The 14,118-nt window shown below is 40.9% G+C and overlaps 1 protein-coding gene across 1 annotated transcript; it reads left to right on the top strand.

Annotated features, from left to right (window-relative positions):
- Positions 1-224: 224 nt before the first annotated feature.
- LOC108669109 (mitochondrial tRNA methylthiotransferase CDK5RAP1) lies at positions 225-7,900 on the top strand. Its single transcript, XM_018156398.2, has 6 exons — positions 225-1,588; positions 1,982-2,130; positions 2,477-2,603; positions 6,247-6,333; positions 6,617-6,668; positions 7,494-7,900. The coding sequence occupies exons 1-6, from the start codon at positions 326-328 to the stop codon at positions 7,604-7,606; spliced, it is 1,791 nt and encodes a 596-aa protein (XP_018011887.1). The 5' UTR covers positions 225-325; the 3' UTR covers positions 7,607-7,900.
- The last annotated feature ends 6,218 nt before the right edge of the window (positions 7,901-14,118 follow it).

Consider the following 14,118-nt stretch of genomic DNA (forward strand, 5'->3'; position numbering starts at 1 on the left):
TGGTTTTGCTTTTGTAGCCTTTGAATGAGCAATTTTGAACCCCTAAAATTACAGCATCTAATGCCAGGTATCATCATATATATGTCTGAGTGGATAAATGCCTTAAGAAATTAAAAGTTTTTGGTTTCAATTGGTTGACCTTTTCAAAATTGACTGTAGATTTAATGCCAGTTACTAAATAAGTTTGTGATATTAGTTGATGAACTTTTTTTTATTTGTTACAGAGAAAACTAATGCCAAACACCAATCAAACATTGAACTCTAGCGTAGCTGGAAGAATATAAAGCTTGAGCATTTAATTGGTAGCCCTTCTTCTGCTGCTGCTATGATGATGCAACGTGCCAATTTATTTTATTGCTGTCATCGCAAATCCATTGCCCTAAAATTTGTTCCCACTCTTATAAAAATGAATGGAATATCTATTTCTCATTTTTTGAATGATGATAAAAAGGTAGGCATTGTTCATCAATCAACATCTTCAAGTTCCACCACAAAAAGTTTGCCTCAAGGTCCAGGATTCGAACATTTTCTGAACAATGCTCCTCAAAACTATCAACCATCAAAGCATTTGCTTGAGAAGATATCACACCCTTATGTTCATATTGAAGATATTTCAGGCCATGGAAGGAAAGTGTGTTTCCAAGTTCATGGCTGCCAGATGAATGTTAGTGATGTTGAAGTTACATGGTCAGTGTTGAAATCAGTTGGTTATGAGAAAACTGAAATCCTTGATGAAGCTGATGTCATTCTTGTTATGACATGTGCTATTCGTGCTGGAGCAGAACAGAAGATATGGAATAAATTAAGAAATTATCAGCTGCTGAAAAAGAGGCGTGCTAAGAGCCTCAATCCAATTCCTGTTAAAATTGGTATTTTAGGATGCATGGCAGAAAGGCTCAAGAAGGATATCCTTGATCAAGACAAAGAAATTGATCTTGTGATGGGACCTGACAGTTATAGAGACTTGCCTCGGTTACTTGCCTTAACTCAGAGTGGTGAGAGAACTGTCAATGTGCTTTTGTCACAGGAAGAAACTTATGCTGACATTATGCCTGTGAGTCTTGCCCAAAACAAAATCTCAGCATTTGTTTCTATCATGCGTGGTTGTGACAATATGTGTTCCTATTGTATTGTGCCTTTCACTAGAGGCAGAGAAAGATCTCGACCAATAGAATCAATAATGAATGAAGTGAGGGCTCTCTCAGATCAGGGAGTGAAAGAGATTACATTGCTTGGTCAGAATGTCAACAGTTACTGTGATATGAGCCAGACGACGCATGCTGGAATCAATCTTTCTTCACAAGAACAAGCTTCAGCAGCAATATCCAAAGGATTTAAAACAATTTATAAACCAAAAAAGGGTGGATTGAGATTTTCATCACTCTTAGATGAAGTCTCAAAAATTGATCCAAACATTAGAATCAGGTTCACATCACCCCATCCTAAGGATTTTCCTGACAAAGTCTTGGAACTCATACGAGACAGAAAAAATATTTGCAGCCAGCTGCATTTACCAGCTCAGGCTGGCAGCTCCCGAATCTTGGAAATAATGAGAAGAGGCTACACAAGAGAAGCTTATCTGGAGTTGGTGAGTAGATATGATCTATGAGTTGCAAGGTACTAATAAAAAACACTAAAATGCTCATGTCTAGGTTAGTTTTTAAAAACTACAGTGACCGCCCCAAAAATCATAATGTGATTAGGATTTTTATTTTGATTGTATTGCTGCCAGTATCATAGCAGTTTCAAGTTGTGAAGTGGGTGCCCATGTTTCAGCTAGTGAAGAGCTAGTTTCAGCTATAAACCACTTTTTCAACAAAATTTTACCAGATTAATGGCAACTTGTTTGTTTTGAAGTATATACGTACCTGCTCAAGACCGATGTAGGTAGATAATAAATGAAATGAACTATTATGTAGGTTATAGAGCAAATATATTCATAATTTTTTTTGTTTTGACCATTTAAAATTGATTCCAACAGGTTCAGCACATCAGGAGTGTGATCCCAAATGTAGCTTTATCATCTGACTTCATTGCTGGATTCTGCTCTGAAACCGAAGAAGAGTTCCAGGAAACCCTATCCTTAATGGAGGCTGTAAAATATCATTTCTGCTATGTCTTTCCTTACAGGTTAGACCTGAGTCTCTCTATAAAATTGTTCTAATGTTTAGATTTCTTTGTAATAGGTCTGTAAGTCTTCAAAAGAAAAGCAATTGATATGTAACCTAATTTACCAACAATTGTGCATTATCCATTTGCCTTTAGAGCTTGAGTTATTGCTAGTCTTTTAGTTAATGCATTGCGTTGTCATGGTATCGTTATCTATTTGTTCTCTCAACGTTAGTCACTTAAGTGAACTTAATTAGTACCAGTAGTAGCGATCACGTGCATGTGGTGTGGTGCATTTGAAGTAATAATAATTATAATTGATCTCTTAATTGTTCCTGAGTGTTCAAAAGCGTCATTCTGCCTTCAGTTTACGTGAAAAGACTCCAGCACACCGCGACCTGAAAGACGACGTTCCTTCTGAGGAGAAGGCGATGAGAATGGCTAGGCTTACTGACGCCTTCAGACGACACGCGCTTCAATGGAACCAAAAACAGGTCCCTTGTTGTGATCGCTTTTCTATATAACTGTTATAAAATTTAAGTCTTAACTTGTAGTACTGCTGACAGCAGTCAAATTTCTTGACTATATCTGGCTTTTAAAGATATTATTTTGTTGCATATTCAATAATGCAAATGAAAAAATTACACAGAGCACAGCGTGCATGCATTTTATCTGGTCACATTGTCTTGATGTTTATTTAGTTATGTGAAGAAATTGCCTTTTTAGCGCATTTTCTCACTTATGGAAAAAATGCGCTATTGTGCTCCTCATGTCCGTCCGTCCGTCTGTCTGTCCGTCTGTCTGTCTGTCTGTCTGTCTGTCTGTCTGTCTGTCTGTCTGTCCGTCTGTCTGTCTGTCTGTCCGTTCGTCCGTCCGTCCGTCCGTCCGTGACCACATTTTCGTCGACAAGAAAATGCGCTCTCTGTCACTCACTGCAGTGAGTACTGAATTATATTTTTATATTGTTTAAATACTGATCAAAGTGGCTTGGATCGTGATATATAGGTATCTGGCAAACAAAGGTCTGGATAGTTATGACACCATGTTTTTATCTACTTACTATCACGGCATCAGGCAGAAGCATTTCCTTTACCAATTTCGGAGGCCGCCCATGCTTCGGCCGAATAGTCGCTACACTCGGCACTAAGTTATTCCGGGTCTGCATGGTTGGCCGCCATGATTGAAGAAAGGTTCTTGTCAGAATCTCCTTTCTGACATTATAGTCGATTGAGAATGTGACAAGAGTCAGCCGAGCTAGTCATACCCAGCTTGCAAGCTGCCCTTCATACCCTGTGCCAAGGCGGATATAAAGAGCGAACGGTTTAATTATATGCTCCCCGAGGCACAGTCGGACATGTACGCATATATATTTTGTTAGAGTTGTAGAGGTAGTAAGTACAGCTAGAACATTATATTTATTTATTGTCAAGTCTAATCTGCTTTCATTACAACTGTGGTATTGTTGGTGAAATGGACGCATTGGTAACGATCGTTGGATGATGAATCTAAGAGGCATGATCAGCCGTTAAGGAAACATGTGGTAAGTAATGGTTGTAAAATAAACGTCTAGAGATCGTGGTGTTAGACGAGTAGGTAGCTTGCCTATTCAGTTGTTAAAAAAACCCAGAAACAGTAATAATTAAAAAACCTATTCTCCTGCATACGGAAGTGATTCATGGAATGTTTGTTCTCATGACTACTTTGTGAAACTGAAATGATTCCGGCGGAAACCTCAAGCAATGAGTGATGGATGTGGAGCAATGTGATCTGCGTAGATTGTTTAGTAGCTGCCATGGTCGCCTGTCAATGTTGAGGAAAATTTAACTGTTAGCCACATTGATGCTTTATAGTGGACATAAGTTGGAACGAAATTGCGTCTGCTGCATATCTACCTTAGTCCCGCTGAAATGCCAATCAGTTATTCATGATTGAGAACATTGATGCGCGTGTGTTTTTGCTTCCATAAAACGCTGGAGGAGCTATGGCTGACATTTATAGTCCTGACAGCGCCATGCCTGCATTGGCGACGTGATGAATGGTACAGGCGCGGGTGTTAGAATAGAATAGAATAGAAGTGTCGGCGCTGAAGAAATAGGCCCATGGCCTGTTGCCGATTCTTGAACTTTTCGTGACTTGATTCACAAGGGATCCGATGGCAACGCTGAGCGAGCAATGGCCGCGTTATATAGCCGCTACGGCGCCATGTTTGTTCCGTGTGATGAAGGTGACAGGCGCGGGGTGTTGCCTTGGCAACGCTGAGCTAGCAATGGCCGTGACAGCGCCATGCCTGGGCGAAGTGATGTATGTGACAGGCGCGGGTTGTTGCCACGGCAACGTTGAACGAGCGATGGCCGCGGCAATGTCGAGCGAGCAATGGCCACGGCACTGTCGAGCGAGCAATGGCCGCGATGTGATGAATGTGACCGACGCAAGACGTTGCCACGGCAACGCTTTACGTACAATGGCCGCGACAGCGCCATGCCTGGGCGACGTGATGAATGTGACAGGCGCGGAGTGTTGCCTTGGCAACGCTGAACGAGCAATGGCCGCGTTATATAGCAGCTACGGCGCCATGTTTGTTCCGCGTGATGAATGTGAAAAGCGCGAGCTGTTCCCTGGGCAACGCTAAGCGAGCAATTGGCCGCATTTTAAATCTATTACAGCGTCATGTCTGAGCGGCGTGGAACTTTTGACAGGTGTCGTTGGTTGACTTAGTGACACTGATTGCCTTTGCCAATGGCAAAGGCAATCAGTGTCACAAATTGCCAATAGTAGGTTATCATATTATACAAGTGTAACAAGTCTTCCTTAAAGGATAATATACAGCAAATTTAATCTCCGAAGGAACCTAATGAGAACTGACACTCATCGATGAATCAGTTGAAACTCATCAGTGAGTTTAGTTTGAGTAAAAAATATCCTATCTATAAGCAAAGTTCAGATAATAGTTTAAAGTACCTCTATTTCAGTTACATCGCTAATTTCAACAATGTTTATGTTCTAATGTCTGTGTACGTCCTTGCTCAAGTATAAGCCATCTGTCACAATTTCTCTATGCACTGGTTATTTTGAAAAAATGTTCTACCATTCTTTTTTTTATCAAAAATATATACATAATATATAAATATAATGAAAATATATAATATATATATATACATTTTTGTAAATGTTTTCTATAATTATCTTCAAATGTTATTACTTTCCTCCACTAAAAATTTGAAATATATGCCAAATTGCCTCATATAATTAATTTGAAATGTATGCCCTACTAGCTGCCTTAGAATAATTGATTCACGATTAATTCGAGAGTTACTGGTAGGGATCTTTATTGTAGAATGCTTAAATTTATGGATGTTTATGATGACGGATTTATGGATGATGTGCGTCACTGTATAGCGCAGTGGTTATAGGGCCGCTGTATGCGCAGTGACGACGGTAGAGCGGCACCGAGATGGAGGAGCTAGGCGTGGGTTCGAGCCCCGGGAAGTTCAGTTAAAGTCTCGGTGTCGCTAGTGGACGGCGCATAGTCGCCGTCAAAAGGTGGTGCTTTCAGCATGGCCTTGGGTGTGTGTCCCTAAACACTCTGGGTATGTTACCTGGGGGAATCTTAAGGTCTTGATGACATTGAATTTGAGCTTTTTTCTGTGGACTAGGTACCTTTAATCTGCATGGGAATTTTTGGTTAAATTGCGATCAATATAGTGTTGGCATTTCTCCTATAATTTTCAATGCACGGCTATATATAAAAAGAATTTTTGTTGACAAGTTTCTGTATATATTTTCTATATAATTAAATTAACTAATTTACTACCCAGTTCTAATGCGACAGGCCTGCCTAGTTACCACCGCAACGATGAGCGAGTGTTGGCCGCCTTTTATCATAGCTTCGACGGCGCAATGTTTGTTCCGTGTGATGAATGTGACAGACCTGCCTTCCTGTGAATTGTGATGACGTTGCATACCTAACTTCACTCCTATTTCTAGCTGTACCGTATGTATCTTACTTCAAGTGACATCTACAGAGATTAATACGTTTGGCATTAAGAGCACATGCATACTATATACGAGAATATTCACTAATGTTTCAAAGATTTTCTCAGCAATCAAGTGCACAAAGTAATTGTTGTTCTTATACAGGTGGGGCAGCGGCAGCTGGTGCTGGTGGAGGGCTGCAGCAAGCGGTCCAAGCTCCATCTGGCCGGCAGGAACGACAGCAACACAAAGGTTAGTTTATGTGGCTGGCAAATTGGTTTTTCATTATTTGTTTTTGTAATATAAAGATTATTGATACGAAGGTTGTAAGAAATTCGTCTAATATATATTCTTAAAAATTCACCTAATGTGAAATTTTAAGTACTTTGAAACGCCCGGTATTAATCATTTTGACATTTTAATGCGAAAAATCCATTTTCAACGGGCTATCTCACTTGTAATGCTTGTAGATATTATGCGACGAAGACAGAATCTTTATTAAGCGAGATAAAGTTAACAAGCTCACATTTTTCAGGTGATATTTCCAGACGTGCCGGTGCCAGACGCCCTTCAGAGCGACTCACCAAGTAAGACCTCCAATAAGTATACTAACTAACCTATCATTCTTGAATGTGTGACGTGGCTCTGTACTAATGTTTAAACTGTGTCTACAATGTTATTCAATTCGTTAAGACATAATAAAATTTTAGTATATCTAGATTTTTATAGATCCAACGTTTATATATTCGGGGTTGTCTATTAACATGTAGGCGTACTAGAACTAGTAGTATGTCTAGTTGTCTAGTATTTTAGTGTGTCTAAATTTTAATAAATTCAAAGTCTTAATATATCCGGGTTTGTCTATTATCATCAGGGACCAATGTATTGCAGCACTGATTATTAACGTACTTCTTGAGATGAATTTAACTACCATCATTAGTCTTAACGTTCTATGTTGAGGCTTTGCCACTTAAAAATCTCCATTCTGATTCTTTATTGCGCGTTGTAGTGTTCTTGGATCAAATATATGTTGCAGATGGTGTAGTATTTAATTTAAAATTAACTAAACTTTACTATACTTCACTCTTCCCTGACATTATTTTCTCACTCTGTCCCCGTCCTCATCGTCCTTGACGTACCAGCTTGTCCCCTCATCGTCCCTGACGCACCAGCTTGTCCCCTCATCGTCACTGACGCACCAGCTTGTCCCCTCATCGTCCCTGACGCACCAGCTTGTCCCCTCATCGTCCCTGACGCACCAGCTTGTCCCCTCATCGTCCCTGACGCACCAGTTTGTCCCCTCATCGTTCCTGACGCACCAGTTTGTCCCCTCATCGTCCCTGACGCAGCAGCTTGTCCCCTCACCGTCCCTGACGCACCAGCTTGTCCCCTCATCGTCCCTGTGTGTGCAGGTCGCTCTCCTTGTCCCGGCGACTACGTGGAGGTGGAGATCAGCGACGCTTCGTCGCAGGTTCTGCACGCGCGGCCTCTGCTCATCACGTCACTGCAGGCGGCGTGCGTGTGATGTCCTGCTGTGTCACACGTAGCAGGGGAAGGGTTGTGTGAGGAAAAAAAAACCCTGATGGATTACTTTTGTGTGTCACCGGACGTTCGCCGCAACCTTCTACCTTGTCAGAATGTTTGAACTTCACGGCCAAACGCCGGCAACAGCCTTGTAAAAATACACTGATCTGGATAAAATTTCAACCGATGGTATTTTATTGCACTTGGTTGTTCATTAAAACTCTTGTTCATACGGATAAAAGGTAAATTTTATTTCTGTACTTTAATAGCAACACGTTTAAAATAGCAAAACCTAGCGTTAATTAGCGATAGCATCTAAGTTTTCAATCTTTCCGCGTTGCTTATGAGCAATTATTTATCACACATGTTGCAAGATCCTTAGTTAGCAAGTGCCAGTGAGCTGTGCGTACACTATAATACTAGCAATACCAGTTATACTAGTAATACTAGCAGTACTACTGCCACCACACACATGCACATCATACTACAAGTGATGGAGGAAGATGTTATAGTGATGGAGCATTGTTCTCAACACGTTTGCTCCCTGCACCATAACATGTCTGCTACAGTTCTTTTCATTGTATTTGTTTATCATAGCCTGTGTTTGCCTATTTTCTCTGTCGTACGGCATTCAAGGTGTTCTAAAAATTTACCCTTATTTTTAATATGTTATAAGGTTTCCGGTAGGCAGAGAACTTACACCGCCCAGCCTGAGCAGCTCTGAATTTTTGTCACAGCCCTTGTATCAAATTATCACTCTTGCTAATTTCTATTTTCAGCACACTGTCACCAGCAGGTCATAGTTGGGTTTCTACCGCTAGGCCTGAGACTAGTGATCTAAACAAATTTAAAGTTAATGTCTACGAAGCGCGAAGACTGTACGTTCACCAGAAATTTCGGCCGCAATCTTGACGTTCGTCTGTTCAGCAAAGTCTCAGATGCCGGTAAAATATCAGAACTAACTCATTTGTCGGTGTTTTTCGAGTCCAATGAAAGTTTGCGTGAAGGTTTCAGTAACACGAATTCTTATTTTAGAACAAACTTTGCTCTGTCTAAATGCACGAAAGGGCGGTTAACATTCTTTTTTTATTAATCTCATCTGGGAAACTTGAATTTTGTGATCAATAATGAAATGAATGATAGCTAATAATGATTATATTAAGGCAGACGTTCTAGGTTTCTCTAAGGCGCTATTCTTTTTAACAAAAAATTTAAATAGTTATAACTCAAATTTGCATAAAACTATTAGCTGTTGATGTATGCTTTTAGTTAGTCCCATTATCATATGCTAAGTTAAATATGATGGAAAAGATAATTGATTTTTAATTGATAATCTACCTATTCAGTCTGGTTAATGTCTTTGAAAATACTTTTTTTATGCCGTCTAGAAATTGGCAATTGTGGTCATTCACGATACAGACAAAATATTGTTTTTGATTCATTCATTGTTCATTTATTTGGTAGATAATGTAGTAATTTTACAAATTCTACGGAATCATTGATTCATGTAAACCCATTCACAATTATTTAACCCCTTTTGCGATCGGCGCTGATTTACCAGGTTTTCGGTGATAGCATCGGGATCGTTTCTAGACTCTGGCAGTCATCGGTTGCACCAACGTACTGTCTAAGGACGTTCGTATCTTCCTTGAAGGAAGTTCTTTAACCGGCGTACGAGCAGTGACAAGATAGAAGACACTCTGACAATAGTTTTCGTGTGCGTTAAAGTCAATTACGCACGGAAAGGAAACTCAATCTTTTAACTAATTTACACTTGTTTCGTCATTGAGTCGTTGTGGACGCTCAAGGAAAAAGTCATTGCGACTTTAGTTCAGAGTCAAGCGTTTGATGATGCCTCTAGTTGCGTACAGTTTTTCCACCATTATTGCATATAAATCTTGAATCCAGTTCATATCTTTGTTGGCATAGAGATCCTTTCAATTTGGTTTAATGCTGAAGGGATTTCAAATTGCAGTCCTTTGTTCTGGCTTGGAATACACCGGGGTGATATTCTTGAAGAAATCGCATGATTGTATATGTTGATCATTGTTTTCACTGTAATGGCATTTGAGTTGAGCTGCACTGTCTGTGTGAAATTTCGCGCCACAATTTGGGTATGCTTATTAGGTCAAGGACGCTGTGCGCAGCTCATTGTTAGGGCTTTGCCGGCCACTAAGAGGGAAAATGAAGATGCGGGGTCAAGTCAGCAGGTAGAGCGTGCTATTGGCTGCAGGAAGGTAGGGATACGAGGTAACGTTTGATATTTTGTGAAGTGCTGCATGACGGCTTTATATTCCGAGAAAATGTGCACGATGTGCTTTTTTGTGAAGTAGAACAGGTTAAAGCAGATCAATAATTCTAGCTGCCAGACTGGAAATTTTTATTCCATTGCGAGTCTGGGCGTTGGCTTCCATTATGGCTTAAGAGTTAAATTGCTTTTCCACGGCTGCCGTCTTAACTACGGTAGTTCCCATATTCTCGTGCATTTTTTGTCCAAATGACGTTTTACAGTTTATACGTACTCTTTTAAGGAATGTCATTTCTCCAAAACCATGTCCCTCCCTTAAATTGCGCAAATTATAGATTTGCTGGTCTATAGAAACCACAGAAAGAGTATCGAAAATCTGTAATATTCCAAATCCAGCACTATGAGTTTTATTTGTAATTATTCAATATACAGCAAAGTACGATTCATAGAATGAATTTAGTACGTATTGAGTGTTGTCAAAAATAATCCTACAGCAACGGTTGTGCTCATCTCTTCGCCAGGAAAAATAGGCGGCCTTACGGCGTTGTCTTGGCGACAGGCTGACAGCAATGGCGGCTAATGTGAAAATTGGAACTTATGTGTCAGTCATAGGGTGTTGCCATGGAGACGAAGGGAGCAGCAATGGCGGCTACTGCCGAGGCTAAGATTTATTAGGCTGTCTGGTGTTGTTTCCATGGAGACGAGCGAGCAGCAATGGCGGCTGCTGCCTGGGCTAAGATTTATTAGGCTGTCTGGTGATGTTGCCATGGAGACGAGCGAGCAGCAATGGCGGCTACTGCCTGGGCTAAGATTTATTAGGCTGTCTGGTGATGTTGCCATGGAGACGAGTGAGCATCAATGGCGGTTACTGCCTCGGCTAAGATTTATTAGGCTGTCTGGTGTTGTTGTCATGGAGACGAGAGAGCAGCAATGGCGGTTGATGTCTCGGCTAAGATTTATTAGCCTGTCTGGTATTGTTGCCATGGAGACGAGCGAGCAGCAATGGCGGTTGACGTCTCGGCTAATATTTATTAGGCTGTCTGGTGATGTTGCCATGAAGACGAGCGAGCAGCAATGGCGGTTCATGTCTCGGCTAAGAATTATTAGGCTGTCTGGTCATGTTGCCATGGAGACGAGAGAGCAGCAATGGCGGTTGATGTCTCAGCTAAGATTTATTAGGCTGTCCGGTCATGTTGCCATGGAGACGAAAGAGCAGCAATGGCGGTTGATGTCTCGGCTAAGATTTATTAGCCTGTCTGGTGTTGTTGCCATGGAGACGAGCGAGCAGCAATGGCGGTTGACGTCTCGGCTAATATTTATTAGGCTGTATGGTGATGTTGCCATGGAGACGAGCGAGCAGCAATGGCGGTTACTGCCTCGGCTAAGATTTATTAGGTTGTCTGGTGATGTTGCCATGGAGACGAGAGAGCAGCAATGGCGGTTACTGCCTCGGCTAAGATTTATTAGGCTGTCTGGTGTTGTTGTCATGGAGACGAGCGAGCAGCAATGGTGGTTGACGTCTCGGCTAAGATTTATTGGGCTTCCTGGTGATGTTACCATGGAGACGAGCGAGCAGCAATGGCGATTAACATGGTTGAATTAATATTGATTAATTCAACCATGACGATTAATGCCTTGGCTAAAATTTGCTCATTTTCGTTATAGGGTTGCCACTGTTGAGTGCTTTAACTGCTGTGGCGGTTGAGATATGTTTACATGGGGCAACTTGTGGTAGATAAATTTCAGTACTGTACTTAGAGGCAATAGCGTGCTGCTCATATTAATTTATCATCTTCTGAGCGCTGTCATGAAATTAACGGAAACGAATTGATATAAAATAACATTCCTTCTTAATGAATGTGAAAATATGGGGAATATGCTGATTTCGTACTTGATTGCAGTTGGGTGATTTGTTTGATCAATTCAGCCATGAATACTGGCTTCTATTATGCGTAAATTTTAGATATATTTGCTGATTTGTTTAATTATTTAAACATGGAAAAATAGTCTATTGAAGTAATTCAACAATATTTTAGAGGCACTCTTCATTATAGAAAGATTTATTTTAGTTCTAAACTTTCTTTGGTGCAATAAAGTAAATTTGTGCCTCGGGGTGAGAGTGCGGCTATTGGAGCACCAATACTGTATAGTATATCCCGTTTACGTAGTCAATGGTTATCTAGACCAGTTACTTGTCAGAGGTTCTAAAGTTTATGTTGTTTTTTGGCGCGCAACTATTATATGGCAACAACCGTAGAGCAATGGCGGCTGTTCTTAACGCCGTCACTCGGTGGATACAATTATCGGCCTACTGTCAGTGTGGCAAGATTTATGTGGCTATACGCGGCGCGTTACTATGGCAACAACAGTAGAGCAATGGCGGCACCTACTAACACAGTCAATGGATCCTTAGTCAGCTACTAAAAGGTGGCAAGATTTATGTGGTGATGCGGCGCGTTACTATGGCAACAGCAGAGCAATGGCAACTGCTGCTATGGATTTCTACATCTGCCACCAGACCGGGTGTTTTCGTTGACGTGATGCTATGGAAGCGACGTCACTGCAAAGCAGGGTTTCATCTTTAACGTTGCCTATAGCGGCTATGTATAAATACGCAGCATGAACTTAGAAAGATGCTTTCTTACTATGGAGATGAAAGTATAGCTTATAGGCGGTTGCTACTATCGAATTTAATATATATCTATTACTTGGTTACTTGCCATGGCGATCCTATACGGTATTGTTTAAGAACTCATTGACAGGGGCTATGGGGCCACATTCGAAGCCAGTTCCTAGTCTCGAGTAGTTTCGTCCACCAGTGTGCGAGGATTGACCGTTTGACGTTTAAACGACGTTCCTATAATTAAAACTCAGCTTATGTCATCCTCCGACGATGACTACCGTCTTTATCTAAACAAAGTTTTATGTTGAAACTGGTCCTTGATTGATTTGAGTGCATGACAATTGCTTGCATTATACTGCTGAGATTTATACATCAGACGTGGGTTGTTGACATCAAAAATATTTTTCTGCTGGCGGCCTGACTTATGGTAGCATTTTACAGCAGTCTCAAAAGTGTTGCCAGTTTGCAAAAAAAAAGTACCAATGATGATGCTTTCTGCCCCTAAAAATTTACTCCTCTTTTGCCGAACAAAAGCAGGTAAACGTGAGCTACTGCGTGCATGGGCCATAGTCTTTGTTCAGCTATAGGCTGAATTTTAATTGCGTAACTATAGTTGCAATGAAAATTTTACGAAGAAGTAATTTAACTCAACACTTTTTAACACTCCGCGCTCTCTTTATTTGACACGTTACGTTAGGAGGCACATATGTACGCTTTTCAGCATCTGAAGCGTCACACTGCCTATAGCGGCAAAAGTGAATGCTGTGAGTAACTGTAGCATATCATGAATTCGTTGCGTTTATAAACGATCTGCCAGAAGCTGTGTCTAGCAGTTGCTCGATGTATGCTGACGACACAAAAATTTATAATACAGTGAAGAATGCGTCGTAAAAAGTACAGTTGCAAGGTGATCTTGACAGCCTGGTTAACTGGGCTGATAATTGTGGCAGCTGCATTTTAACGCTGACAAATGTAAAGTAATCCACCTTGGCATGAATAATGAACAGCAAGATTACAGTGTGAGAAGACTCGGTTGAAACGACAGAGTGATGATGACCAAGTCGACAATGGAAAAAGATTTAGGAGTTAATATCGACAATGAGTTGAAATTTTCTAAACATATTGAACGTCAAGTTAATAAAGCCAATAAACGACTTGGACTGATCAGACGCTCTTTCGAGTTCCTATTGTAGCTATTTCAAACTATCGTCAGTCATTAGAAGATCCGGTCAAATGACACGATTGTAGATCTTCTGTGAACAAGGCACGAAAAGGAAAAGAATCGGCGACAGGCCACATCAGGCCTACGCTTCAGCGCCGAGATCACTATGTTATGTTATTCAAGTTTTCTGCAAATCTGGTGATGAATTTAGAAAACAAATCGGGTAGGGAAAACAGACATTTTATCTGAGGCTGTAGGTAGGACTATAGGACGCCGAACCGCTGCCGCATCGGTCTTCGGCTCGTGTTTGAAATTAGAGAGGCCGAACTTGAATAGAGTAGGTTTACAATAATACAACGTTTTAAGTTAATTTCACAACGGATTTCCCTGCTACTAAGTCTTTATGTCAAATTGGTTAAGTTACATAGCTCTCCAGTCTCCACAGGTGTCGGCCGTCGGGTAACCGGTGTAAGAATTCGA

Source organism: Hyalella azteca, unplaced genomic scaffold (assembly GCF_000764305.2).
Source record: "Hyalella azteca isolate HAZT.00-mixed unplaced genomic scaffold, Hazt_2.0.2 contig8377, whole genome shotgun sequence".
In the NCBI taxonomy this organism is placed as follows: domain Eukaryota; kingdom Metazoa; phylum Arthropoda; class Malacostraca; order Amphipoda; family Hyalellidae; genus Hyalella; species Hyalella azteca.

Bases quoted from the DNA above. Each gene is read 5' to 3' on its own strand.
- LOC108669109 (XM_018156398.2), top strand. From the start codon at position 326: ATGATGATGCAACGTGCCAATTTATTTTATTGCTGTCATCGCAAATCC. The intron at 2,131-2,476 runs GTTAGACCTGAG...TTCTGCCTTCAG, and splicing joins TGCTATGTCTTTCCTTACAG to TTTACGTGAAAAGACTCCAG. The intron at 6,334-6,616 runs GTTAGTTTATGT...CACATTTTTCAG, and splicing joins GGAACGACAGCAACACAAAG to GTGATATTTCCAGACGTGCC.